The following is a 26656-nucleotide window of genomic DNA, read 5'->3' as shown; positions in this document are numbered from 1 at the left end:
GAGCAGGCTCGAGGGGCCAAGTGGCCTACTCCTGCTCCTAATTCGTATGTTTGTATGTTCTCAATGACTAGACTAGTCGAGGCATGTGCTTCATTGTAGTGCTCCTCTGCTGCTGTTTGGGATATTCTTAGCTGAGTTATTAGCCATGGGAGCAGGCGGTATGCTTTGTCACCCATAAATCATTGGTTGATTTGATTCTTTTCACTAAAGAATTCAGCAAGGTCCAAATGATGAAAGAGGATCACATCATGGTAATTTCCTGCATAACATACAGGCCCTTTTGACTGTTGTCATTACAATGTGAACACTGAGGGAATGGAAGCCCTTCCTACTGATGTAGTCATGTGGGTGTTCTCAATGTAGTTGGAATGCCATCGATTGCATCGCAGGCCTTGGGGAAGCTAGAAACTCCAAAAAACAATATGGTTCGATTTAACGGCTACCTTGCTATACTGCCAAAGGTGGTGAATTAGCCCGCTCTCATTGAAGGGCATCAGTGAATGTGTGCTGCTACTCCTGTTACATAGATTCTCTGTTGCTGTCTGAAATGACCCTTTGCCATAGAAGTTCAAGGTGATGACCACTTCATAGCTACTGAGAGAACAGCATGGGGAGATAAGCGTAGCTTCCTGTAGCAGGTCAAAGATGCAAAATTGCATTTTTGCTGAATTGCATTCTACTTATGCACAGTTCCTCAGAAAGTTCCTCATAAGGTCTGTGCTGCCGTACAATCAATGGGGGTATGATATCTTGTGGATTACATCCTCCTTAAATGGTGCCTGACTCTCCTTAGCTCCATCCTGTGTTCCTTCTCTTCTCCTCTATGATAATGGCAAACAGTATTAAGCCCACGGATAATGCCTTACCTATTCCTGAGAAGCCCTGACTACAGCAGGAAGAGGAGTCCGAAAATATGCCGGTGAGCTGACACTATTAGAAACCCGGGCAGGGTACTTTAGGCAAGAAATACAAATAAGCGACCCTCAGCAGTAGAAATCAGTGTTTAGACTCTCCAGATTCTTAACTTCAAAAATGTCTCACTTCCACCTTGATCAACTGATCCTGGAAGCTACTGCACGTCACGTATCTTGCTCTAAGTTATCCAGATTGCATTATCAAACAAAGGAAACTGACAGCTGCTACACCACTGGCCCTCACACTGACAGAGGCTAATGAGGTCAGTGGACACTTGGAATGTGGATCACGAAAGGCTGACAAATTGCAGGGGAACTTGGGAAAGGCATTTTAATAATGCAAAATGGGATGAAATATCTTTCACCCCGTTTTCTTGCATGGCTCATACATTGTTAATGTGCTGAAAATACTGAGGAGATTTTCACCCCAAGAACGAATCACTGGCAAAAGAGGTTTAAAATAATGAATGATGCAGAACAGTATAAAACCACATGCAAAGTAACAAATGCCTTTTTACTGTATGAGAAACGCACATTCAGAATAGCTGGTAAGTGAATACAAACATAAATATAAACATTCAGTACAGCGAATTGATGTACATGCTTAACGTGTCAATTTGAATGTCTCTGCTATTTTAGCATAGATGAATCTGGATAAAATAAACAGCTGATACATCTGCTAAGATAGCGGAGATTGATTTCAGACATTGATTTTAACTGTACGTATGCTAGTATCCCTCGGTTTAATTGCAAGGCCAAAGCATTTTATGTTTACACCCGTTGTACCAGTTTTCTATTGTGTTGAAGATGGTGGAAGACACCAGATATTCAAAGTTTATTAGTAATAGTTATGATTTTAGTGCTAGGGACTTTTCCTTAATATCTACAGCACTGAACAATTTTTTTTATTTTCAGAATTTCTTTGAAAAGAATTACTTCTGTGATAAGCACACCAAGGGGAATATGATTCATTTGAATACTCCAACTTGCCTCTCTTGATGTGGGTTTCCCTCTGAAGAACTCGTTGTTTTTTGAGTTGTGGGGGGGGTTGAATCGAGGCTGCAAGAAAATACATCCATTGGCAATAGCTTCCAGAGGGGCAGGTCCTTCATATGGGAACCCCAATCCGATGAAGAGCTAGAGAATAAAATCAAAGGAAAAGATATGAATAATTAGGAATGAAAGGCTACGATGACAATATTCAAGCACAGGAGACCAAGACCAGAAGAGGACAAGTTTCGGGCAGGCAACTGACCAGGATATTGCAGGTAAGACTTGTGAGTTAAAATTGCCCTAGTCTTATCCTGCCGCGGTCAGGAGGGTTGGCTTTTGCCTCAACAATTTGCATTTCTATAGCACTGTTAAGTACTAAAACTTCCAATAGGGAGATATTCGGGCAGATGACCAAAAACTTAGCCAAAGAAGTAGGTTTTGAGGAGTGTTTTAAAGGAGGAAAGAGAGGGAGAGAGCAGCAGAGGTTTAGGGAATTCTGGAGCTTAGGGTCTCAGCAGCTAAAGGCACAGCCACCAACGGTGCAGCAATTAAAATCAGGGATGCTCAAGAGGCCAGAATTGGAGAAACGCAGTGATCTCGGAAGGTAGTAGGGCTGGAGGAGGGTACAGAGAAGGAGGAGCAAGCCATGGAGGAACTTGAAAACAAGGACATTTTAAAATCGAGGCGTTGCTTAACAGGAAGCCAATGCATGTCAGCGAGCACAGGGTGCTGGGTGAATGGGACTTGGTGCAAGTTAGAATATAGGCAGTGGAGTTTTGGATGAGCTTAAGTTTATGGAGGGTGGCAGCTGGAAGGCTGGCCAGGAGAGCATTGGAGTAGTTAAGTCTAGAGGTATTAAAGGCATGGATGAGTGTATCAGCAGCATATGAAGGTGCTGCAGACAGTGAAAATAATACCAATCAACTACAACAGGACATAGATAGGCTACCAGAATGGGCAGGCAAGTAGCAGATGCAATTTAATACAGAGAAATGTGAGATGATGCATTTGGCAAAAGGGCTAAGGAGAGGCAATATAGATCAAATGGCACTGTTGCAAAGAGTGTACAGGGACAGAGGAACGTGGAGGTTTGTGTGCATAGATCTTTGAAGGTGGTAGCACATATTGAAAGAATGGTTAGCAAAGCATATGGGTTTCATAAATAGAGGTATTGAGTACAAAAGCAGGGAGGCTATACTGAACCTTGATAAAGCTCTGGTTAGGCCAGAGTATTAGCCATGAGTATTGCATGCAGTTCTGGCTACCACACTTTAGGAAGGACGTGAGCGTCTTTGAGAGGCTGCAGAGGAGATTTACAAGAATAATTCCAGGGATGAGGGGTTTTAGCTACAAGGTTAGGTTGGAGAAGCTGGGGTTGTTCTCCTTGCAGCAAAGGAGATTGAGGGGAGATTTGATAGAGGTGTACAAGATTATTACAGGTTTGGATAGGGTAGACAAAGAAAAGCTGTACCCATTAGCTGATGCTACAAGGACTAGGGGACACAGATTGAAGGCTTTGGGCAAGAGATGCAGGGAGGTTCATAGACTCATAGAAAGCTTAAGGCACAGAAAGAGGCCACTTGGCCCATTCGTGTCTGTGTCAGCCGAAAAACGATCCACCCATTCTAATCGCACCTTCTAGCATTTGGTCCATACCCCTGCAGACTACGGCACTTGATGTGCACATCCAGACTCTGTTTGAATGAGTTGAGGGTTTCTGCCTCAACTACCCTTTCAGGCAGTGAGTTCCAGACCCCTTACCACCCTCTGCGTGAAAAGCCTTTCCTCAACTCCCCTCTAATTTTTCTACCAATCACTTTAAATCTATGCCACCTAGTCATGGACCTCTCTGCTAAGACAGAATCACAGAAAATCATAGGTTGTAAGGAAAAACTTTTTTATGCAGCAAGTGGTAATGAACTGGAACTCGTTGCCTGTGAAGGGGGTGGAAGTGGAGATGATGAATGATTTCAAAAAGAAATTGGATGGGTACTTGGGGGAAATAAACTTAAAGGGTTACAGATAGAGCCGAGGAATGGGACAGATTGGATTGCTTTGTAGAGAGCCAGCATGGACTCGGTGGGCCAAATGGCCTCCTTCTGTGCCATTATAACTCTATGAGTTGAGGCGGGGTGAGTTGTGATGTTAGAGGTCGAAATAGGCAGTATTAGCAATGGCGTGGAGATGACGTCAGGGTCAAATATGATAGCAATGATGTTAGAAGTCAAAAAGTTGCTAGGGAAAGGGATGGAGTCTGTGGCTAGGGAACAGAGTTATGGTGGAGGACCGAAGACAATTGCTTTGGGCTTCCCATTAATTAGTTGAAGGAAATTTCTGTTCATCTAGTCTTGGATGTCAGATTAGCAGCCTGACAATCTAGACACAGTGGAGGGGTTGAGAGAGGTAGTGGTAAATTCGAGCTGGGTGGCATCAGCATTTATGTGGTACCTGATGTTGCATTTTCAGATTATGTTGCCAAGGGGCAGCATGTGGATGAGGCCTCCGAGCTCAGCCACCCAATTTCTGCTCTGGGTTGAAATTGGGCCTTAAATGACAATCAGAAACAGGCTGATAGTTCAGACATTCATCCTACCAATACCAGACTCCATACGAAATGTCACACCAAGGTTTTCAATGTTTTGAGCAACAATTTGTGAATCCATAGCCTGGAAATGACTCTAGCAATATTATCAAATGAACATTCAACACATTCAAGTCAAATTATTCTGTCCACTTATTTTAATGGAGACGCCAATACATTTATTTCAAACAGGTGAATGTTCTCTATTATATTTCGAACACATTGATGGAGAAAACTTTCTTTCAAGGTGGGATTGCTGCCAGTAATGGGTCAGGTTGGGTTGTCTGCCCATTGGTTCGACCTGAATATGACTCCAAATCATTCTGCTGTGCCAATCCCATATGCAGGGCGGGCTTCCAGTGTTACCTCCATTCTGCTGTGGTTGCAGCCGAGCACTCAATGCAGCACCTCAGGTGGGAAAAGCAAGATTTAAAGGGGAGAGAAAATGTGTCTGCCAAAACTTTTCATTGGCTCTGAGTGAGCCTATTAGTTGAAAAGCAAAACAATTGCAGGAGTTAAGAGATATCATGTTCTTTTCCTCCATTACAATTGCCACCATAGTCTCCTTGCCACCTACTTTACAGGTAGAGGCACACAGTCCCTACATGACAGGTAGTGACGCACAGTCCCTTCATGACAGGTAGTGACGCACAGTCCCTTCATGACAGGTAGTGACGCACAGTCCCTGCTTTACAGATAGTAACACAGAATTCCTACTTTACAGGGAGTGACACATAGTCCCTACTGTACATAAAATACCACTATTCAAGAAAGGAGGAAGAGAGAAACAGGGAATGATACGCCAGCTAATGTTCACTAATGTCCTTTAGGGAAGGAAATCTGCTGTCCTTACCTGGTCTGGCCTACATGTGACTCCAGACCCACAGCAATGTGGTTGACTCTTACATGCCCTGTGAAATGGCGTAGCAAGCCACTCAGTTGTAGCTAACTGTTACGAAGTCAATAAAAAGGAATGAAACCGGACGGACCACACAGCATTGACCTACACACCGGAAACGAATACGGCAAACCCTGCCCTGTTGACCCTGCAAAGTCCTCCTTATTAACATCTGGGGGCTTGTGCCAAAGTTGGGAGAGCTGTCCCACAGACGAGTCAAGCAACAGCCTGACATAGTCATACTCACAGAACCATACCTTACAGACAATGTCCCAGACACTGCCATCACTATCCCCGGGTATGCCCTGTCCCACCGGCAGGACAGACCCAGCAGAGGTGGTGGCACAGTGGTATACAGTAGGGAGGGAGTTGCCCTGGGAGTCCTCAATTTTGACTCCCGACCCCATGAAGTCTCATGGCATCAGGTCAAACATGGGCAAGGCAAACCTCCTGTTGATTACCACCGACCGCCCTCCCTCAGCTGATGAGTCAGTACTGCTCCATGTTGAACACCACTTGGAGGAAGCACTGAGGGTGGCAAAGGCGTAGAATGTACTCTGGGTGGGGGACTTCAATGTCCATCACTAAGACTGGCTCGCTAGCACCTCTATTGACCGAGCTGACCGAATCCTAAAGGACACATCTGCTAGACTGGGTCTGCGGCAGGTGGTGAGGGAACCAACATGAGGGAAAAACATACTTGACTTCGTCCTCAGCAATCTGCCTGGTAGGACTGACCAACGCACAGTCCTTGTGGAGACGAAGTTCCGCCTTCACATTAAGTATACCCTCCATTGTGTTGTGTGGCACTATGACCGTGCTAAATGGGTTAGATTTCGAACAGATCTAGTAATGCAAAACTGGACATCCATGAGGCACTGTGGGCCATCAGCAGCAGCAGAATTGTACTCAACCACAATCTGTGACCTCATGGCCTGGGATGTCCCCCATTCTACCATTACCATCATGTCAGGAGACCAATCTTGGTTCAATGAAGAGTGCAGGAGGGCATGCCAGGAGCAGCACCAGGCATACCTCAAAATGAGGTGTCAACCTGGTGAAGCTACAACAGAGGACTACGAGCGTGCCAAACTGCATAAGCAGCATGCGATAGACAGAGCTAAGCGATCCCATAACCAATGGATCAGATCTAAGCTCTGCAGTCCTGCCACATCCAGCCATGAATGGTGGTGGACAATTAAACAACTAACTGGAGGAGGTGGTTCCACAAATATCCCCATCCTCAATGATGGGGGAGCCCAGCACATCAGTGCGAAAGATAAGGCTGAAGCATTTTCAACAATCTTCAGCCAGAAGTGCCGAATCGATGATCCACCTCGACCCCTTCCTGAAGTCCCCAGAAACACAGATGCCAGACTTCAGCCACTTCAATTTACTCCACGTGATATCAAGAAACGACTGAAGGCATGAGATACTGCAAAGGCTATGGGCACTGACAATATTCCGGCAATAGTACTGAAGACCTGTGCTCCAGAACTTGCTGCGCCCCTAGCCAAGCTGTTCCAGTACAGCTACAACACTGGCATCTACCCGGCAATGTGGAAAATTGCCCAGGTATGTCCTGTACACAAAAAGCAGGAAAATCCAACCCGGCCAGTTACCGCCCGATCAGTCTACTCTCAATCATCAGTAAAGTAATGGAAGGTGTCATCAACAGTGCCATCAAGCGGCACTTGCTTAGCAATAACCTGCTCAGTGATGCACAGTTAGGGTTCTGCCAAGGCCACTCTGCTCCTGACCTCATTACAGCCTTGCTTCAATCATGGACAAAACAGCTGAACTCAAGAGGTGAGGTGAGAGTGACTGCCCGTGACATCAAGGCAGCATTTGACCCAGTATGGCATCAAGGAGCCCTAGCAAAACTGAAGTCAATGGAAATCAGGGGGAAAACTCTCCGCTGGTTAGACCTAACGCAAAGGAAGATGGTTGTGGTTGTTGGAGGTCAATCATCTGAACTCCAGGACATCACTGAAGGAGTTCTTCAGGGTAGTGTCCTGGGCCCAACCATCTTCAACTGCTTCATCAATGACCTTCCTTCAGTCATTAGGTCAGAAGTGGGGATGTTTGCTGATGATTGCACAATATTCAGCACCATTCGCGACTCCTCAGATACTGAAGCAGTCCGTGTAGAAATGCAGCAAGACCTGGACAATATCCAGGCTTGGGCTGATAAGTGGCAAGTAACATTCGTGCCACACAAGTGCCAGGCAATGACCATCTCCAACAAGAGAGAATCTAACCATCTCCCCTTGACATTCAATGGCATTATGATGGCTGAATCCCCCACTAGCAACATCCTAGGGGCTACTATTGACCATAAACTGAACTGGAGTAGCCATATAAATACCATGGTTACAAGAGCAGGTCAGAGGCTAGGAATCCTGCGGCGAGTAACTCATTTGACTCCCCAAGGCCTATCCACCATCTACAAGGCTCAAGTCAGAAGTGTGATGGAATACTCTCCACTTGCCTGGATGGCTCGACACTCAAGAAACTCCACACCCTCCAGGACAAAGCAGCCCACTTGATTGGCACCCCATCCACAAACATTCACTCCCTCCACCATCGAAGCACAGTGGCAGCAGTGTGTACCATCTACAAGATGCACTGCAGCAACACATCAAGTCTCCTTAGACAGCACCTTCCAGACCCGCGAACTCTACCAACTAGAAAGACAAGGGCAACAAATGCATGGGAACACCATCACCTGCAATTTCCCCTCCAAGTCACATCCTGACTTGGAACTATATCGCCGTTCCTTCACTGTCGCTGGGTCAAAATCCTGGAACTCCCCTCCTAACAGCACTGTGGGTGTACCTACCTCACATGGACTGCAGCGGTTCAAGAAGGCAGCTCCCCACCACCTTCTCAAGGGCAATTAGGGATGGGCAATAAGTGCTGGCCTGGCCAGCGATGCCCACATCCCATGAATGAATTAAAAAAAAGCTAGCCTGGTACCAGTAGTCAAGAAAATGCCGGAATTTATTATTAAGGAAGTCTTAACAATGCATTTAGAAAATCATAGACCTTGTCAACATGGTTTTACGAAAGGGAAACTGTGTTTTACAAATTTATTAGAGGTTTTTAAGGATGTAACTAGTAGGGTAGATAAAGGGGAACCAGTAGATATCGTATACTTGGATTTCCAAAAGGCGTTCAATAAGGTGCCGTGCAAGATAAGAAGTTATGGAATTGGAGGTAGTATATTAGCATGGATAGAGTATTGGTTAATGGACAGAAAGCAAAGACTCGGGATAAATGGGGCATTTTCAAGTTGGCAGGCTGTAACTAGTGGAGTGCCGCAAAGATCAGTGCTGGAGCCAAAGCTATTTGCCATCCATATTAACGACTTAGATGAAGAGATCGACAGTAATGTATCTAAGCTTGCTGATGATACAAAGCTAGTTGGTAATGTAAGCTGTGAGGAGGACACAAAGCCGAAGCATAGAATATAAGAGCAGGGAGGTTATGATGGAGCTGTATAAAACATTAGTTAGGCCACAGCTGGAGTACTGTGTGCAGTTCTGGTCACCACTCTACAGGAGGAATGTGATTTCACTGGAGAGGGTGCAGAGGAGATTCACCAGGATGCTGCCTGGGCTGGAGCATATCAGCTAGGAAGAGAGACTGGATAGGCTAGGGTTGTTTTCCTTAGAGCAGAGAAAGCTGAAGGGGGACATGATTGAGGTATACAAAATTATGGGGGGCATTGATAGGGTAGATAGGAAGAAACTTTTTCCATTAGCGGAGGCATCAATAACCAGGGGCATAGATTTAAGGTAAGGGGCAGGAGGTTTAGAGGGGATTTGAGGAAATTTTTTTTCACCCAGAGCGTGGGTGGAATCTGGAACACACTGCCTGAAGGGGTGGTAGAGGCAGGTAGAGGGCGGCACAGTGGCGCAGTGGTTAGCACTGCAGCCTCACAGCTCCAGGGACCCGGGTTCAATTCCGGGTACTGCCTGTGTGGAGTTTGCAAGTTCTCCCTGTGTCTGCGTGGGTTTTCTCCGGGTGCTCCGGTTTCCTCCCACAAGCCAAAAGACTTGCAGGTTGATAGGTAAATTGGCCAGTATAAATTGTCACTAGTATAGGTAGGTGGTAGGGAAATATAGGGACAGGTGGGGATGTTTGGTAGGAATGTGGGATTAGTGTAGGATTAGTATAAATGGGTGGTTGATGTTCGGCACAGACTCGGTGGGCCGAAGGGCCTGTTACAGTGCTGTATCTCTAATCTAAAAAAAACCCTCACAACATTTAAGAAGTATTAAAAACTGTTTCGGAAACCGCACTTGTCAATGCTATTGCTGACATTATTACTGTAGCTGGTGCATCCAAAATCCTACACTCTGATCAAGGCGGTGCCTTTGTTTCCAAGGTTTTCAAAGACTCTTGTGTGCAAAGGGGGACTGGATTAGAGCACAGCACACCATGTCATCTGCAGTCAGCGGGACTGGTGGAATGTGAAAACTAGGAATTATAAAAACTATATACCGAACTGTTGAGAATCAGAGGGAATAAGTGGGCCGCCATCATTCCAGAGGTACAGCTATCACTAAATAATGTGACCACGTGCGCATCAGGGACAGTGTTCCCTAGAACACTATTATTTAATGTATAGTTTTGAAATGCATACACCACTTACTCGCGGTTCTTTGATTGCCTCTACGCTTTCTGCTTCCTTGACCTGACAGCAATAATTAGATTTGAAACAAGAAATGACAGTTCAAATTCATGAAATTGATCAGAGGATCAGAGAGAAGAATAGACAAAAACAGGTAATTAACAAAGCTTGGCCTGTAACTGGGGAGTGGGCTCAGGAGAGAAAGTTTGAACAGAAACTTGGTTTGAGATCTAAGTGGAAGAAACCTGTTCAAATACATTCTGTTATTAATGAAAGAACTGTCAAAATATTTGGTAACGGCAAAATGGCAAGCATTCTTTTAAAATTGTCTCTGTAGACAACCTGAAGAAGTGTCCTGAAGGGGACAGGAATGGAGGAACAGTATAAGGTGCAGTCGAACAGTATCTTTCAGGACCCAGCCTGGAGGATGGCATCAGAAACGACGCTAATCGAACTGCAACTAGCTGCGTCAATAACTATTCCTCCCCCATGCAGGACCTCGCAGCGCCTCCAAGGTTGGTTTCACAGGGAACCACACCCGACGCAATGAGTGATAGTCAAATCACAACAACAGAAGAAAGAAACACTGTGGGAAAGGAACAAAGCACCGAAGACTCTCAGTGACAGGACTTGCTCTTGCGTAAAGCAAGGATAAAAGTACTGGTAGATTCTTTATTAAAGGTCTTCCAGATGCAAGCAGTGCATGTGACATGCCAGAGATGTCTTACTGCTTGAACACCTCACACTACGCGATTTCTTGCAAAGAAGCAGAAATAAAACATTTTGCTGCATTTACCCCGAGTGACTTTGGAGGGGAGGTAATGCAAGTGATGTTCTCATTCATTATAACATTGGAAGAGTGTGATGGTCCTAAGGAAAATATGGCGGAAAGGTTCTTCTTTGTATCGCCACGGTAGCTTCTGATAGCATGTACACCTGTTATAAAGATAATCAAGTTCTGAATAACACTTCTATCTAGGACACATCAGAATTCCCTGATGTTAAGCTCTATTCATGTTATTCCTGGTCTGAGGACGTTGGCTGGAATGTGACTAAAAATCGACTAAAACACATTTTAGTTTATCTCAGCAGGACTTTCTTGGTTCAAGATCAAGTGGTAGCTATGGAACCTTACTTCTCTCCGAACACGCCCTCTGAGGATGTTACTTGCTGTACTCATACTTTCCTACATATTAAATCCTCTAGATCTAGAAATTCTTATGCTCCTTGTGTTATTTATATGCCTGTTAAACTTAATAAACTTAGTACTGTATTTAGACAGTTACAGGGCATAGACATGATTCTTGACTATACTGATTATTTAGTTGAGGAAAGTGTTAAAAGGGTACAACATTTGTTGTCGCAGACTAAATTGACTAATATTTGGCAAGCTCTAGATTGGCTGCAGACGATTGGTCAAGGGGTTGTAAAAGCAATGTCGGGGTTAACATTTGTTGCTATAAGTTTTTTTTAGCTCTGCAAATAGAATCTCGGACCAGCCTTATTGTCCATCTTATCGAAGATTTGTCTACCTCACTTTGTCAGACTTCTCTACCTCATCACATGGTTTCATCAATTGATCATTGATGTTCGACGTGTTGAGATACAGTCATTTCATTAAACACTTTGCGACGTCAGTTCATTGAAAATTCGTATAGTTTTATTCTGAACTTTGTGATAAAATTAAATGATTAATTTTTGGAAACTTTAGATGATCTATGTCAAAACGTGGACTATGATTGTTGTCAATGTAGTCTTTTGTATTATTGCACTGTTTTACATAATAGGCAATGGACACTTTATTGAATGTTTATATCTTAGACATTACTTAGTTAAAACAACCTATCTTCGTTGTTCGCCTTTATACTGGTCAAGGTGGGGGTGGGGGGGTGGTGGTGGTGGTGCTGAATCATAGGTATAATAGGCTTAATTAGGTAGAATTTAGATATAGTTAATATATTATGCCTTTTAGAATTAAAGATTGAATAAATGGTCAGTTTTCAAGACTCACTGAAATTCCCCTTTAAGAAGGTAGAGTTAAAAAATTCAAGGTCTTTCAAGAACCCTGTTACCAGGGACCTTGAATGTGAACCAGAAACACCTTTTAAGTTGGATAATCCATTTCAGTGTTTCTGTTGCCAGGGAATTGGAGGATAAACACACATTGAAACATCCTGTGTGACATCAGCAAGAGGTAGCAATAAACTTAATTAATTGATAGTGTTGGTTAGAAGTGGACAGATTAACTCAAAAGAAGGGTTAAAGATACCACAAAAAGCAATTATAGATAATAAAATGGAATAGTACTTACAAAAACAGATGCCAAGTAAAGCCAATTATAAACATTTTGACCAGATAAATGCTCACAACTTCAAGAACAGGGGAATTCCAAGAAACATTAACTGGAGATAATAGTTAATGATGTTACCATATATGGATCTTAAAAGCAGGAAAAACACACACAGAAAGGTAACACCTATATGCAAAAAAGGTCAGATGATAGCTTAGAAACAGTATAAACATGAGGGTTTTTGAAGCAAAAAAGTAGAAGTATTGAATTCCTCATCAATGCTTCTCAACCTATGGCTTACTCTGGGAAATTAAGGTCAAAGTTTACTTTAAATTTTGATGGATATATTCTAAGATATTTTGCTGTAACAATATCAAGGTTGAACATTTGGATTCTATTTTAGAAATAAGATTACGTTTTACATCTCTTAGTAATCTTTGATATTGTGATATACCTATCCACTTAAAGTGTATTGCATGTTCAATTCTTTAATAAATATATAAAAGTTAATAAGTTATCTCGTATCATTCAGTATACAACTACAAGAACACCCTCTTGGTGTCTTTTTAAGTGGAGAGGTACGTATTGAAGAGTGTTTCCCAGACCCTTATAATATCTGGGATATTTATGACTTAGCCATAATTATTTAAAAAATAAGCTTTCCGATAGATGGTAATATTCTCTGTTAGCTTTCTTCCTTTGTGGGAAAATGAATTCAATTCTTTGGACACAAATATGTGTCTATAAGAATTTGTCTGCTTTGAACTTAATTAAAGGAGGTTCATAGGGATGTATGCCTGATTTGGTTTAATCGCTATAAGGGGTTAAAGTCATAAATCACTTCAATGCTACGATGATCACTCTTACCCAAGTGCTCCCCCACAGATACTTGGTCCACTTGACCCAACTTGTTTCCCAGCACCAGATCCAGCAATGCCTCCTTTCTAGTAAAACTAAAAACATACTGGTCAAGGAAGTTCTCCTGAACACATTTCAGCAATTCCTCTCCTTTCCCTTTACTCTAAAATTATCCCAATCGATATTTGGGTAATTAAAGTCCCCCAATATCACCACTCTATAGTTCTTGCACATCACTGTGATTTCCCTGCAGATTTACTCCTCTTTCTCACTATTTGGAGGCCTATGGAATACCCCTAGTAGCATGATCCTACCTTTCTTGCTTCTCAACTCTAACCAAATGTATTCTGTCCTTGCTCCCTCAAGGACATCTCCTCTTTACAACACTACAAATGTCTTCCCTAATCAGTACTGCCCCCCAACTCCCTTTTTCCTTCTCTATCTTTTCTGAACATTTTATATCCTTGTATATTGAGCATCCAGTCCTCACCATTTAAGCCAAGGTTCGGTTAATGCCACTAAATCATATTCTCACATGGCTTTTTGTGCTTGTAGCTCGCCAATCTTAATTCACCACACTTTATGTGTTTACATACATGCATTGTAATCCTGTCTTTGCATTCCTCATAGCCCTCCTCAGTCTGTTCTTATCTAATATTGTTACAACTGAGGCTGGAGGAGTGCACTGTCTTTCTCTAGTTCCACTTCTCCATGGGTCAAAACATATATTTAAATGTTTTACCCAGTTACTGATACAGCTAACTATTCATTTTATCTATTTTAGTTTCAGAATAAAATCCACCAACCAGGCTTCTTTAATAAAGAACAAAATTATTTATTTATTATAAAACAAGACTTATTGAATAAAGATGCAAAGCTTATTAACAGACAGGTTGAAATATAAAAGTTCCCTCCTAAATTAACTCAACACACTTGCACACATGCACACTGATTAAAGAAAAAATAAAGACGTTTTCTCTGCAGCGATCTCTTTCCAAAAAGGACAAAAAATACTTTGGCCAAATACTTGATAATTCTTGAAGAATAAAGGATAAGATATGGGATGTCCCAGCTGGTCCTTTGTTCTGGCGTCAAAATACACCAGGTGGTTGTCACTGGGATCTTTTTGGAGCAGTTCTTTTCAGGCGACGTCGAGGATTCGTCTGACAGGCTGTCCAGGAGAATCAATGCATCAGGGGTTTCAGCTATCACACTGGATTCTCAGGGTTTCTCAAAGAGGTGGACAACGGATGAGCTGGTGTCTTCTCTTCGCAGGCTTACCCCCAACTGACTCTAAACAATATCCAAAAACGAAACCAAATCTTGACCACCATAAATCTTGACATGCCACTTCTCTATAAACAACTCCCATAGTCATCAAGGCTCCTGCTCTTTAATTAGCTTAAGACATGGGACTTCCAATAAGGGTTTGTTTTTAAACCAAGTCCCAAGTCCTTCCAGTGACCTTTTTTAAAAAAAAAGTCCAGCATCTATGGAATCGCTTTAGTCTTTCAAATGAATCAATTTCCACAATTTTTTAAACATGAGTCTTCAAAAAATATTTAAAAATGGAAGCACTTTCATAACACTTTAGAACTACTCCCCTTCTGTAGTACTGTCCAACACTCTCACATTATGCACGTTATTCCTCTTTTCTACTTCTATATGCTGGTGCCCATTCTCCTGCCAATTTAGGTTAAACCCTCCCCAACTGTGCTAGAGAATCTCCCTGTGAGGACATTGGTCCCAGTCCTATTGAGGTGCAACCCATCCCTTTTGAATAGTGCCTTCTGCCCCAGAACTGGTCCTAATACCTCATGAATCTGAAGCACTCCCTCCTGCATCATGCTTCAAGCCTCCCTATCTTGAGGGCTTGAGTTATAAAGAGAGATTGGATAGGCTGGGTCTGTTTTCCCTGGAGCAAAGGAGGCTGAGAGGGGATATGATAGAGGTATATAAAATTATGAGAGGCATAAATAGGGTAGATAGCCAGAGTCTGTTTCCCATGGTAGGGGGGACTATAACTAGAGGGCATAGATTTAAGGTGAGAGGGAGGTGGTTTAAAGGGGATCAAAGGGGTAAATTTTTCACACAAAGAATAGTGGGTATCTGGAATGAGCTGCCTGAAGAGGTGGTGGAGGCAGGAACAGTATCAACATTTAAGAGGCATCTGGACAGGTACTTGAATGAGCAAGGCATAGAGGGATATGGAATTAATGCAGGCAGGTGGGATTAGTATAGATAGGCATTATGGTCGGCATGGACGTGGTGGGCCGAAGGGCCTGTTTCTATGCTGTACGACTCTATGACTCTTCCTATTTGTACTCTCACTAGCATGTGGGACTGGGAGTAATCCAGTGATTACTACCTTTGAGGTCCTACTCTTTAACTTCCTCCCTAGCTCCTGTAAATCTGACTTTAGGACCTTAATACCTTGTCCTTGCTATGACATTGGTACCAACATGTACCACAACTTCTGGCTCACTCCCTTCACAATATTGCAAAATTAATGGACCAGCTAAAACAGAAATGACGAAATGTTGATTGTGTCTTTCCATCCAATGGATTATGACTAGATAGGACAATATTTTGAAACAAAATGTGATAATATAAGCAGTAATTATTAGAAAGTGATTTACATTGTAAGATAGAGGGAATGGGGCAAAAATCGCAAAATGTATGCAATGGAGCAAGATTTAGAGAGCACTCTACACTGATCAGAGATTCAAACAAGTTGAAATTATCTGGAGTATTAAAGCACATTAGCAGGATGAATGATGCCTTCATGCTACTGATCATAATAGAGGATTGTAGATGGTTGTACACAATACACATCATTCATTTCTTGTACCGATAGCATCTATTAACTGATAGTTCAGTGTTGGATGTTGATCACTATCAAGAGAGGCTAGATCCAGTGTTTGCTTTTTTTTTACAAATGAAGATTAATCAACATAATATACGAGCACAAATCCAGTGATCTATTTACACTACTTTCTTCTAAACCTGTAAAAATATCTTTATGATTAGCTTAAAATAGAAGGTTGAGTTTCAAAGTTTCACATAGTGTGATGGAATCCATGGTTGCAAAGTTTTTTTTTTAAGACCCTAACTGAGAGGGAAACAAAAATTGAAACAGAAACTAGAATTGAAACAGAAACAAAAACTGAAACAAGAGCTGGAAAAACAACTTCAGGTTTATGGGGAAACCGACACCGGTTAGAATCAGATAAAAGGAGACAGAATCCTCCCCAGATCAGGCAGACCAGCAAACGGGCAGATCAGGCAGGAGTGAAGTGCTGGCAAGCAGAAAAAGTGAAGATTGAATCCAGGAGCTGTTTCTGGTGTTAAATTAACCGACTAATCAGACCCGATCATACAGTGCACAGATTGTCACTGAGAATCCTGGATAAAGGGAAGACTGGTAAATCCACCCAGCATATATGGGAACAATTTTAGTCACACAGTCCTTCACAACTCTGAAGTTCCTCAGGTAGATTTTCAGCTCCTTTTTTCAAGGATTTAGCTGCTATCAAGACTGTTGAGAGCAGAGCTGAGGAGGTTCTGGAGAAGTATGCCTTGTGGTGAAGACTGCACCCGTGGAGTTTGGATTGAGAGGGAACTGCTGTCAGAAGAAGAACAGTTGCTAAATGCTTGAAGAAAGGAGCTGACAATCTACCTGAGGAACTTCAGAGTTGTGAAGAACTGTTTGACTGTAATTGTTGCCATGTATGCTGGGTGGACTGCCCAGTGAAACCGTGAGACCTATTTCTGTTGTATCTGATAGTTAAAGTGTAGTTTGTAATATAAACATTGATCATGATCTGTCTTTTGCTTCATGTTTAATTTGTGCTGGTTTTGGATTGAGTGTTGAAGTAAAATTTATAACAGTGAAATATTGTCTGGTTTGGATTTCTAAATTGAGGTCAATCAGTGAATTCGATTTTTTTCATTTGTTGGTGGTCTCCATGGGGATAACAATAGCTTTCTCTCAGATTCCATTGTTATCTATTGTGCTATTAAATATGGTAATGCAGCGTACCAGTGTTAATCATCGCTGAACTTACTTGCCTTGTTATTATCAACCACTGAATATTAGGTTTGCGCCATAATAAATTAATAAATGTTATTTAGCTCATTTAAAACTTGCTTTTAGCAGAGAACAAATTGTGATAATTTCTGCACATTGAACTTGAAGGTTTTAACAATCATTTTTGAGTTCATGCAAAATGATAGAATAGCAAATATATGAGTTATAGAACCAAAAACCGTTTTGCCTAATGAAGCAAATAGCTTTATTGCAATAACTTCACTGAGCAGGAACTGAAAATGAAAACAACTAACCAGGAGTTAATTATTTTTTAATAGTCTACTTTGCAGAACGTGCTCCAAAGTTGTTTAAAATATAGCCCATAGAATAAAATCACATTGCACTACTGGAAATGCATTGCAGATATTCCTCAACTTTTATCAAAGAACCTTTTTGTGGACTTCAGATCCTTTTATGCTGGCGAAAAACTCCCAATAATACATTGCACAAATGTACCCTTTTTGTACCAGATTAGGGGAATGGAAAATGTGTCCAATCTCCCTGCAGATCATGGGCTGAATTTTATTTGGGCGCTGTGCTCTGCGGCGGCACTCTTTGAACTTGGCGAGGTGCCCGGATTTAGCGGCTGCCAAGGAACCCCCGCAATGTTTCGCGCGGGGTCTCATTTAAATAGTGGGGGCGGAGTGCCAGCCTCCAATGACGTAGAGGGGCAGCCTCCGCATCCCCAGCAACGACATCTGGCACCACCGTGCAGGCGCCAATGCCATTTTTAAAGGACTTTAAGCCCTTACAATTAATTTTAACTTTTAAAGGCAAAATGCTATTGATTTTTATTAAATATAAAATTAAGTGATGGAGGTCCTCCCCCAACCCCCCCCCCCCAATTGCCATTTCATTGCCCGAAATGACCATCAATTGATATTTCAAATACATGAACTTTCACCCCAACCGTCAATCTTTTGCCCTTCAACGCCTTCCCACCATCCGCGCATTCAATAAAAATTGATTTCCCTGCTCCTCCACCCCTCCCGCCCTGAAATATTTTATTACTCCCCCCTCTCCACCAGGTTCTCACCTTGGAACTCCATGTGGCGTTCTGAAGGCACGCGAAGGCCGAACGGAGGCTGTGAAATCGGCGTGGGACGGCAGATAAGTTATTTTGAATATATTTAATGGCAAGCTGCATATGGAGATGAAGGGCCTGCCGCCAAGTGGCAGTGGGGGGTGGGGGGGGGGAGGTGGTGGGTGCACTGAGGTTCACCCGCTGCCGGTAATATAAGGCGGGCCCTTCTCGATGTCGTGGGTCTGATTGGCCTGGGGTGAGTGGCCCATTTTTCGCCTCCCCCGCCCTACATAAAGTGAGGCAGAGGCAGAAGCGGGTCGGGAAGGCCTCCCAGAGCCTCCTGCTCAATTTTATGCCACCCCCCACCCCCCCAATCGAACAGGTTTTATGAAGTTTAACAAAGAGATTAACTTTATTGTACGTAAACTGATCTAAGTAAAAATAATAAAATATGCTCCAACTTTCACACACAGACTCACATACAGACACATGCACATACATATACACATGTACAAATAGGGTACAGAGTGGGGATGGATAGATTGGTCAAATTAGAGTCCAGAAAAATAAAAGAAATATATAGTCTGTGGAGATTGGTGTCTCGGCTGGCTTCAGGCTGAATTCAGTAGTCCTGAGGCTTCTGGTTTGAAGATGTGGACGCTGATTCAGTGGTTCTCTGGGGGACAGCAATGCAGCTGAATTCCTTCAAGGGAGGTCTCTGTTCTTTCTGGAAAGTTCTCTACCCACAATAGCTCCCCCGTCAGGCTTAAGTCATTAAGCACAGTGAGTATCGATCGGTGAACAGACTAATACAATCAAACACAGATCAATTAACCACTGATCATTACAGTCTGCAGCAGGGAATATGCCTCGGTGCTCACTGCCAGCAGATAGAGTTCGAAGCTTGCAAGATTTGAGTGATTCATCTCCACCAGTATAATATTCAGGTTTCCAGCCGGTGGATTAAAAAAAAATCATCCTTCGACCTAGCACGTTTTCATGACAAATCAATGAACCTGTGACTGGCACAGATAATAATGTATGTTCTTGCTTCAAGAACGACTGTCTAATTTGTGGCTTAAAAATTAAGAAATTAAAGTTTGAAGGAAACACTGACCAAGCATCACTCTGAAACAGTGTTTACCTCTGCAGGAATTGCAAATTAAATCTTCAGGGAGGCAAAGTACACATTCACTTCTTGTATTTTTTGACAGGTTTTTGGTACTGTTGTCCCAAAGCTCAACAGAAAAAGAAAAAAAATCAGCTTACAGTGCTGTATTCAGAAAAACAGTTGAGATTAAAAGAAGCTACTGCAATATAATGTTGATGACTGGCAATCTAATTTTTCACATCAATTGAAAAATACAAGCTGAAATTTTGTTCCTTGTAGTGTTTGTGACTGTATAAAAAACTGCTTGGAATGGAGCAAAGAAGAAATCTGTACGATTATTAAACAAAAAGGCTGCACTGCTTCATCTATTGAATGGAAGGTATCATAAACTGACCCTTTAACTATTCAATTAATATAACAAATCATCCGATTTTTAGCAGTTGTAAAACATCATAAAAATGAAGCTTTCTAAAGCTGCAGTAGCTTTTCCCTTGAGCTTCCATCAATTGGATTCAAAACCCTTTAACATAAACCCTGGTTATGCTTGTTGCAAAAAAAGTCATCTTGCTTTGCCTAAAGTCTTTGTCTACGTGTCTTAGAAAATAAACTGTATGAAATGTCAATCTGTTATGGATGAAGTATTAGTTTTCTACATTTCTATTAATAAATCCATTGAATTTTTGCTAAATAAGACATACTTAATCTTCTCCTCCTCTTCCACTGAAACCGGTCACAAAATTCGGCTACTTAGCATCCGTTTTCTCAGCACTACGAGTACCATTTTGTCTCCAAAATAGAGTCCATGCCGCGCCCGCACACCTCTGGTGCTAGTCATGCTCAATGTAATTTTGGTGAGGGTGTTAGCACATGTTCAGGGAGTGTCCACCAGAAGTATGCAATGTAGGCAGATTGTCAATCAGCATGCAATGCTAATTTGATGCCAGCACTGCCATTTTGGAGCTCAATGCCCCAGCTAATGCCAACTCCTAAACTCGCACAGCTGAACATACGTTCAACAACAGGAAGGACAGCACACCAGCACTATTTAAAGGGATCATCAACTAGTTTCAGGTTAGATGCTGATTGATTTTTACTGACTCTTGCTGTAATTGTAAAAGCGTTTGGAGGTTTCCAGAGTTGTTTAAAGTTGCTGAAGTCTACAGGGATTGGTGTGGCATGTGCTGAAGGACTTGGTCCTGACTTCAAGGATTCAGCACAAACCACTTGTTCTCAGTTATGGAGGCAGTACTATGCATCCCCCTTGGCCAACAGCATGACAGGGAGAATGAACAGAGGTGACACAGAGCAGGACAAGCTGGTGGAAGGGTGGGGGGGGCGTGGGAGAAAGGTTCCCAACAGGAGGCCATATCCACCCAGGGTGTTCAGGGAGCAATTCTCCTGCCTGAATCTCAATGAGAAATGGTGTGCTAGACACTCTCACTGTAATCCACCACCTGCTGCAATCACAACCACAACTTCAGAGGAGGGCAAGGTCGACACTGCCAGTGGCTATGAAGGTGACAGTAACTATGAACTTTTATGCGTCAGGCTTCTTCCAGGCTGGAGCTGAAGATATTTACAAAGTCCCCAATTTGCCAGCCACTGTTGCATAAGGGAGGTCATTGAGGCTCTATATTCCAATAGAGCTGATTACATTTCATTCTCCTGCCAGCGTGAAGTAGGCAGACTCAGCACATCGCTTCACGAGGATTGCAGACTTCTCCATCACAGCATGCGTCGTCACATTGTGGGCTTCGTATGCCAACTCTGAGATGTACCACAACCGAAAGGGATTCCACTCCCTCAATGTCCAGCTGGTGTGCAATCATAAACGGCCTCTCATGCATGTCGATGCCCAGTATCCTGACAGCAGTCATGATGCCTTCATTCTGCAACAGTCTAGTGTTCTATCTGCATTTGAACTACCACAGCAAACCAAAGGGTTTGAGCTAACACTTGGCGAAATGGCTAATGACGCCGGTACGCAACACACACACGTGGGCACATAATGAAAGCCATATGAAATGTGATACAGCAGAACATCGGGGTACTTAAAGAATGCTTCTGCCGCCTAGATTACTCTGCAGGAGCCCTGCAGGACTCGGCAGGGTGCCTGTCATTTGTGGTGGTCTGCTGCATGCTGCATAACTTGACCACCATGAGGGCACAGCCATTGCCACTAGCTATACTGGTACCAGCTGAGGAGGAGGAGGAAGGGAGGAGGCAGTCAACACAGCTCCTTTCTGGCCAGCCTGTCTGTGATCGACTCATCCAACTGATACCCTATTTCCTCATTCAGCAACAGTCCCACACCTTATCTTCCCTGTCACTGAACCTCACAATATCCTCTTGGCCAGAATGCAAAAATAGAAGTTACCACAAAATAAACATTCCAAACCAAATTTATCTATCAGTTCATGCCATATTGCATAAAAACGTCAACTAATCATCCTTGTGCATTCTGTAAGTGCCTGTCTTCCATGTGCCTTTGCCTGTCCTAGTGCTCCTAGGCAGTGCTAGGTCAGTGGCAACAGCACGGCTGGTGGAAGGCTGCTGACTTTCAATGGAGGAGACTGCAGATAGCCTTGCAGGATGACCTCAATTAGCTCTAGCTCTAGAAAGCCCGGCTACTGACTGCACCATCTTGGCTTGGCGACAACAGTCTGGGCTGGCTGACTGACAGGAAGCAGCAGAGTTTCAACAACAGGGAGGGCAAATGTTATCATCCTGAGAGAGTTTAGTTTAGTTTAGAGATACAGCACTGAAACAGGCCCTTCGGCCCACCGAGTCTGTGCCGACCATCAACCACCCATTTATACTAATCCTACACTAATTCCATAATCCTACCACATCCCCACCTGTCCCTATATCCTCCCTACCACCTACCTACACTAGGGGCAATTTCTAATGGCCAATTCACCTATCAACCTGCAAGTCTTTGGCATGTGGGAGGAAACCGGAGCACCCAGAGGAAACCCACGCAAACACAGGGAGAACTTGCAAACTCCACACAGGCAGTACCCAGAATTGAACTCGGGTCGCTGGAGCTGTGAGGCTGCGGTGCTAACCACTGCGCTGCCCCACTGTGCCGCCCCAGAGGACAGCAGGTTTCTGCTCCACAGAGCCGCTGTCACTTCCACAGGGTGGTGCCTCTGCAATCCTAGCAATGTGTTGGATGACAGATTTCTGGACTGCTGTGGCACCCTGCAAGCCTCTTAGAACACCAGCATTTGCTGCTATGATAGCAGCAGTCTGAGCTTTCATGGCAGCAAGCTGACCTTGCATGACCTCAGTCTGAGCTTCCACTGCAGAATTGAGATGTTAGGTGGCTGCTGCTGGTGCTGCAATAAAAGCTGTAACATTGGACATCCGAAGCTGCATCATGGTTGAAAGTTTGAAGACCGAGATCCATGTAGTTTTGTTAGGTAAATGTATCAAGGGCCTTGGAACAAAGGTATGTAAATGGAGTTGTGGTAGAGATCTGCTATGATCAAACTGAATGGCGCAATAGGCTCAAACAGCCAAGTAGCCTCTTCCAAGTTTCTATATTCCTGCGATGGTTGTGTACCACATTCCCTGAACTAGAAAATGCAAGACAGTAAATATTGCAGATACAAATATTCCTTTATTATAAGCAGGACCTAACTCTCAAATAGTGAGTGTCAGCAGGATATTTTACCAAAAGGCCAAGATTGATCCTGTCCTCACCCAATATCCAAGTGCACATTTTCGGATAAAAAACTAGGTAGCAGAATTGAAAAACTTGACTAAATTTAAATCTCCCTCGTGAAGAAACACTGAATTCTAAGGTTTCCACTACTGCTTTACTGCAGTCAGCTATTTCAGCAATGTCCGGACATTAAACCTATGATCCTGATCTGTAAGGCTCACCACACAGACCTGCTGGTGCACTTATCCACTGAGCAATCTGGAAGAAACGTGGGATTTACATTTACAAGGAAAAGTAGTCATGGATGAACAAATACTCAATCATTTAATTCCGATTGGGTCTGCTAACTGTAGAATATGGCAAAGTTGAACAATTTAAATTGTAATGTTAGGTACAGTTTCAATTGATTAGCTTTGAGACTTTGGGGAATTTTCACATAGGTTTACCTTAATGCAATTTTATCTGTGGATATTCATCTTTGTCAGGAAATTAAGTGGTAAAGCGAACATGGTAGTGTGTGGTCTGTTGCAAGGAGTTGGATGAATAAGCCAAACAACCTTGTCATTCACACTTTCTTATGGTTTTCATTTATTATTTTTTGTTACAGTGCTCCAGCACTTTTCAACTATAAGTTTAATCTTTTTATGAGCTTTGTGTTGAATTTAGAGGCTAGTGCAGTATTTCTCATTTCACTCTCTAGATATGGTAGGCTTGTTAGTATTTCTCAAAAGGTGCACATAATCTAGGTTAAGTCTGTTTTTTATTCATAATAAATTGCTGATACAATGCAAGAGACAGTTTTAAGCAGCTTGAATTTTATTATAATTGTTGCTATAATTATTTTAATGTTTCCCTGAAGAAAAGAAAAAAGAAAGGCTTGCATTTATATAGCGCCTTTCATGACCATTGGACGTCTCAAAGCGCTTTCCAGTCAATGAAGTACTTTGGAAGTGTGGTCACTGTTGTAAAGTTGAAATGTGGCAGCCAATATGTACACAGCAAACACCCACTAACAGCAATGCGATAATGACCAGATAGTCTGTTTTTGTGATGTTGATTGAGGGATAACTCCCCTGCTCTTCTTCAAAATAGTGGCCACAGGATCTTTTATATCCACCCAAGCAGGCAGATGGGGCCTCAATTTAACATTGCATCCAAAAGGTGGCACCTCCAACAGTGCAACACTCTCTCAGTACTGCACTGGAGTGTCATCCTTGATTTTGTACTCAAGTCCTGGAATGAGACTTGAACTGAAAACCTTGTGATCCAGACACAAGAGTGCTATCAACTGAGTCACAGCTGACACACAGCAGTTTGATAGATGGAGGGGTGATAAATGATGCTTTTTATGGTGGGTAGGAAGACATTTCTAATTTGTAAATCTTCAGCTTCCCATTTGCCCATATTCATTTTTGCTGATATTGCATGATGTGTAATCATGTAGGATGAATACCCCTCATTAACCAGATTTCCTAATTATTTTAACAGGCTTTAAGTATATCTTAGTGTATAAGAGGTGCTGCTGCACAGTTATGCTAAAATTATAGCTTTCACTTTATTAAAGAAAAAATTAAGCAAATGTGATAAAAGAATTACATTCTTGATTTTCAAGTAATTAAGTGTTTTGAATATATTTCGACACTGCCTATAACATTTACAGATATGGATGGAGTTATAACACCATACATCATGGTAGATCTTGTATATTTATGGCATATTTTATTTCTAGAGACAATAATCTCATTTTGCTGTCTGACTTTTCCTGGAATATGATGAACAGCTCATTTAATTTAAATCACGAATAACCATCAACATTTAATGCTTGACCATTATCTACTCAGGAGATTATCATGCATGTTGATGTATAATTACCAATAGAAATTCAGGACATCTCTGAACATTCATGAATTATCCATATGCCCTTATTCAAAAATTAAGAATCATATTTAGCAAATCAGATTCAGTTTTTAAATTAGGTGTTACTGAATGTCAAAAATAATTGGAACTCTAAGGACTGAGTTATGCTCAAAAGGGATCTCCTGTGAAGTAAGTTTGAGAAAATAGTTTACCTCCATTTCCTAAGCTCATCTCGACATAGCCTTATTTTTGCAGTAATGTCAGCTTTGGCAAAACCTTTTCTTATGTTATTGTATCATTAATTGATAGGAACAATACCTGAAAAATTGTGGGGCCAACTCCCTGTTCTTCCTCTCCTCCATTGTGGAATGTATGACAACTCTATCTAGCAGTTGGATCAAAAACTGACACGGCTCATCACAACTGACACTAGCATACTCAAACCACAGGCTGTGGGGCTTGAAGTAAATGCACTTTTGGAAAGAAAGAAAGAAAGACTTGAATTTTTTTGTATTCGTTCACGGAATGTGGGTGTCGCTGGCTAGGCCAGCATTTAATACCCATCCCTAATTGCCCTTGAGAAGGTGGTGGTGAGCCGCCTTCTTGAACCGCTGTAGTCCATGTGAGATAGATACACAGTGCTGTTAGGAAGGGAGTTCCAGGATTTTGAACCAGCAACAGTGAAGGAACGACAATATTTATATAGCACCTTTCATGACTACCAAACATCTCAAAGCGTTTTACAGCCAATGAAGTACTTTTGAAGTGGAGTCACTGTTGCAACATAGGAAACGTGGCAGCCAGTTTGCTCACAGCAAGCTCCCACAAACAGAAATGTGATAATGACCAAATAATCTGCTTTTGTGATAAGAAACATAAGAATATAAGAAATAGGAGCAGGAGTAGACCATTTGGCCCTTCAAGCCTATTCCGTCATTCAATAAGATCATGGTTGATTTGATTGTGGCCTTAACTCGACTTTCCTGTTGGCCCTCCCATCACCCTTGATCAAAAATCTGTCTAACTCAGCTTTGAATATATTCAATGACCCAGTCTCCATTGCTCTCTGGGGAAAAGAATTCCTAAGATTAATGACCCTCTGAGAGAAGAAATTCCTCCTCATCTCTGTCTTAAAAGGGAGCCCCATTATTTTGAAACTGTGCTCCCTAGTTCTAGATTCCCCCAGGGGGGAAAACATCCTCTCAGCATCCACCCTGTCAAGCCCCTTCAGAATCTTATATGTTTCACTAAGATCACCTTTCATCCTTCTAAACTCCTCTGAGTCTAGGCCCAACCTGCTCAACCTTTCCTCATAAGACATGTCGATGTTGATTGAGGGATAAATAATAGCCAGGATACCTCCCCTGCTCTTCTTCAAAATAGTGCCATGGGATCTCGAAGGAGGCTACAAAGGGATATAGATCGATTAAGTGAGTGGGCAAAGATCTGGCAAATGGAGTATAATGTGGGAAAATGTGAAATTATCCATTTTGACAGGAAGAATAAAAAAGTGTATTACCTAAATGGTGAGAGATTGCAGAGCTCTGAGCTGCTGAAGGAGCTGGGTGTCCTGGTGCATGAATTGCAAAAGGTTCGTATGCAGGTACAGCAAGTAATTAGGAAAGCCAATAGAATGTTATCGTTTATTGTGAGGGGAATTTAATACAAAAATAGGAATGTTATGCTTCAGTTATACAGGCCATTGGTGAGACCATACCTAGAGTACTGTGT

General features: G+C 42.4%; 1 protein-coding gene across 2 annotated transcripts in view; it reads right to left on the bottom strand.

Moving 5' to 3' along the window:
- Nucleotides 1–26656, bottom strand: part of LOC137384291 (alpha-1,6-mannosylglycoprotein 6-beta-N-acetylglucosaminyltransferase B-like) — a 994997-nt gene that overhangs the window by 50577 nt on the left and 917764 nt on the right. For both annotated transcript variants that reach the window (XM_068058117.1, XM_068058116.1), the window contains one exon: nucleotides 1905–2051. In XM_068058117.1, the coding sequence (XP_067914218.1) occupies nucleotides 1905–2051 (147 nt within the window). The remainder of the gene's footprint in view (nucleotides 1–1904; nucleotides 2052–26656) is intronic.

This window comes from Heterodontus francisci, chromosome 26 (genome assembly GCF_036365525.1).
Source record: "Heterodontus francisci isolate sHetFra1 chromosome 26, sHetFra1.hap1, whole genome shotgun sequence".
Taxonomy (NCBI): Eukaryota; Metazoa; Chordata; class Chondrichthyes; order Heterodontiformes; family Heterodontidae; genus Heterodontus; species Heterodontus francisci.
This window is presented reverse-complemented; position numbering and strand designations above follow the sequence as displayed.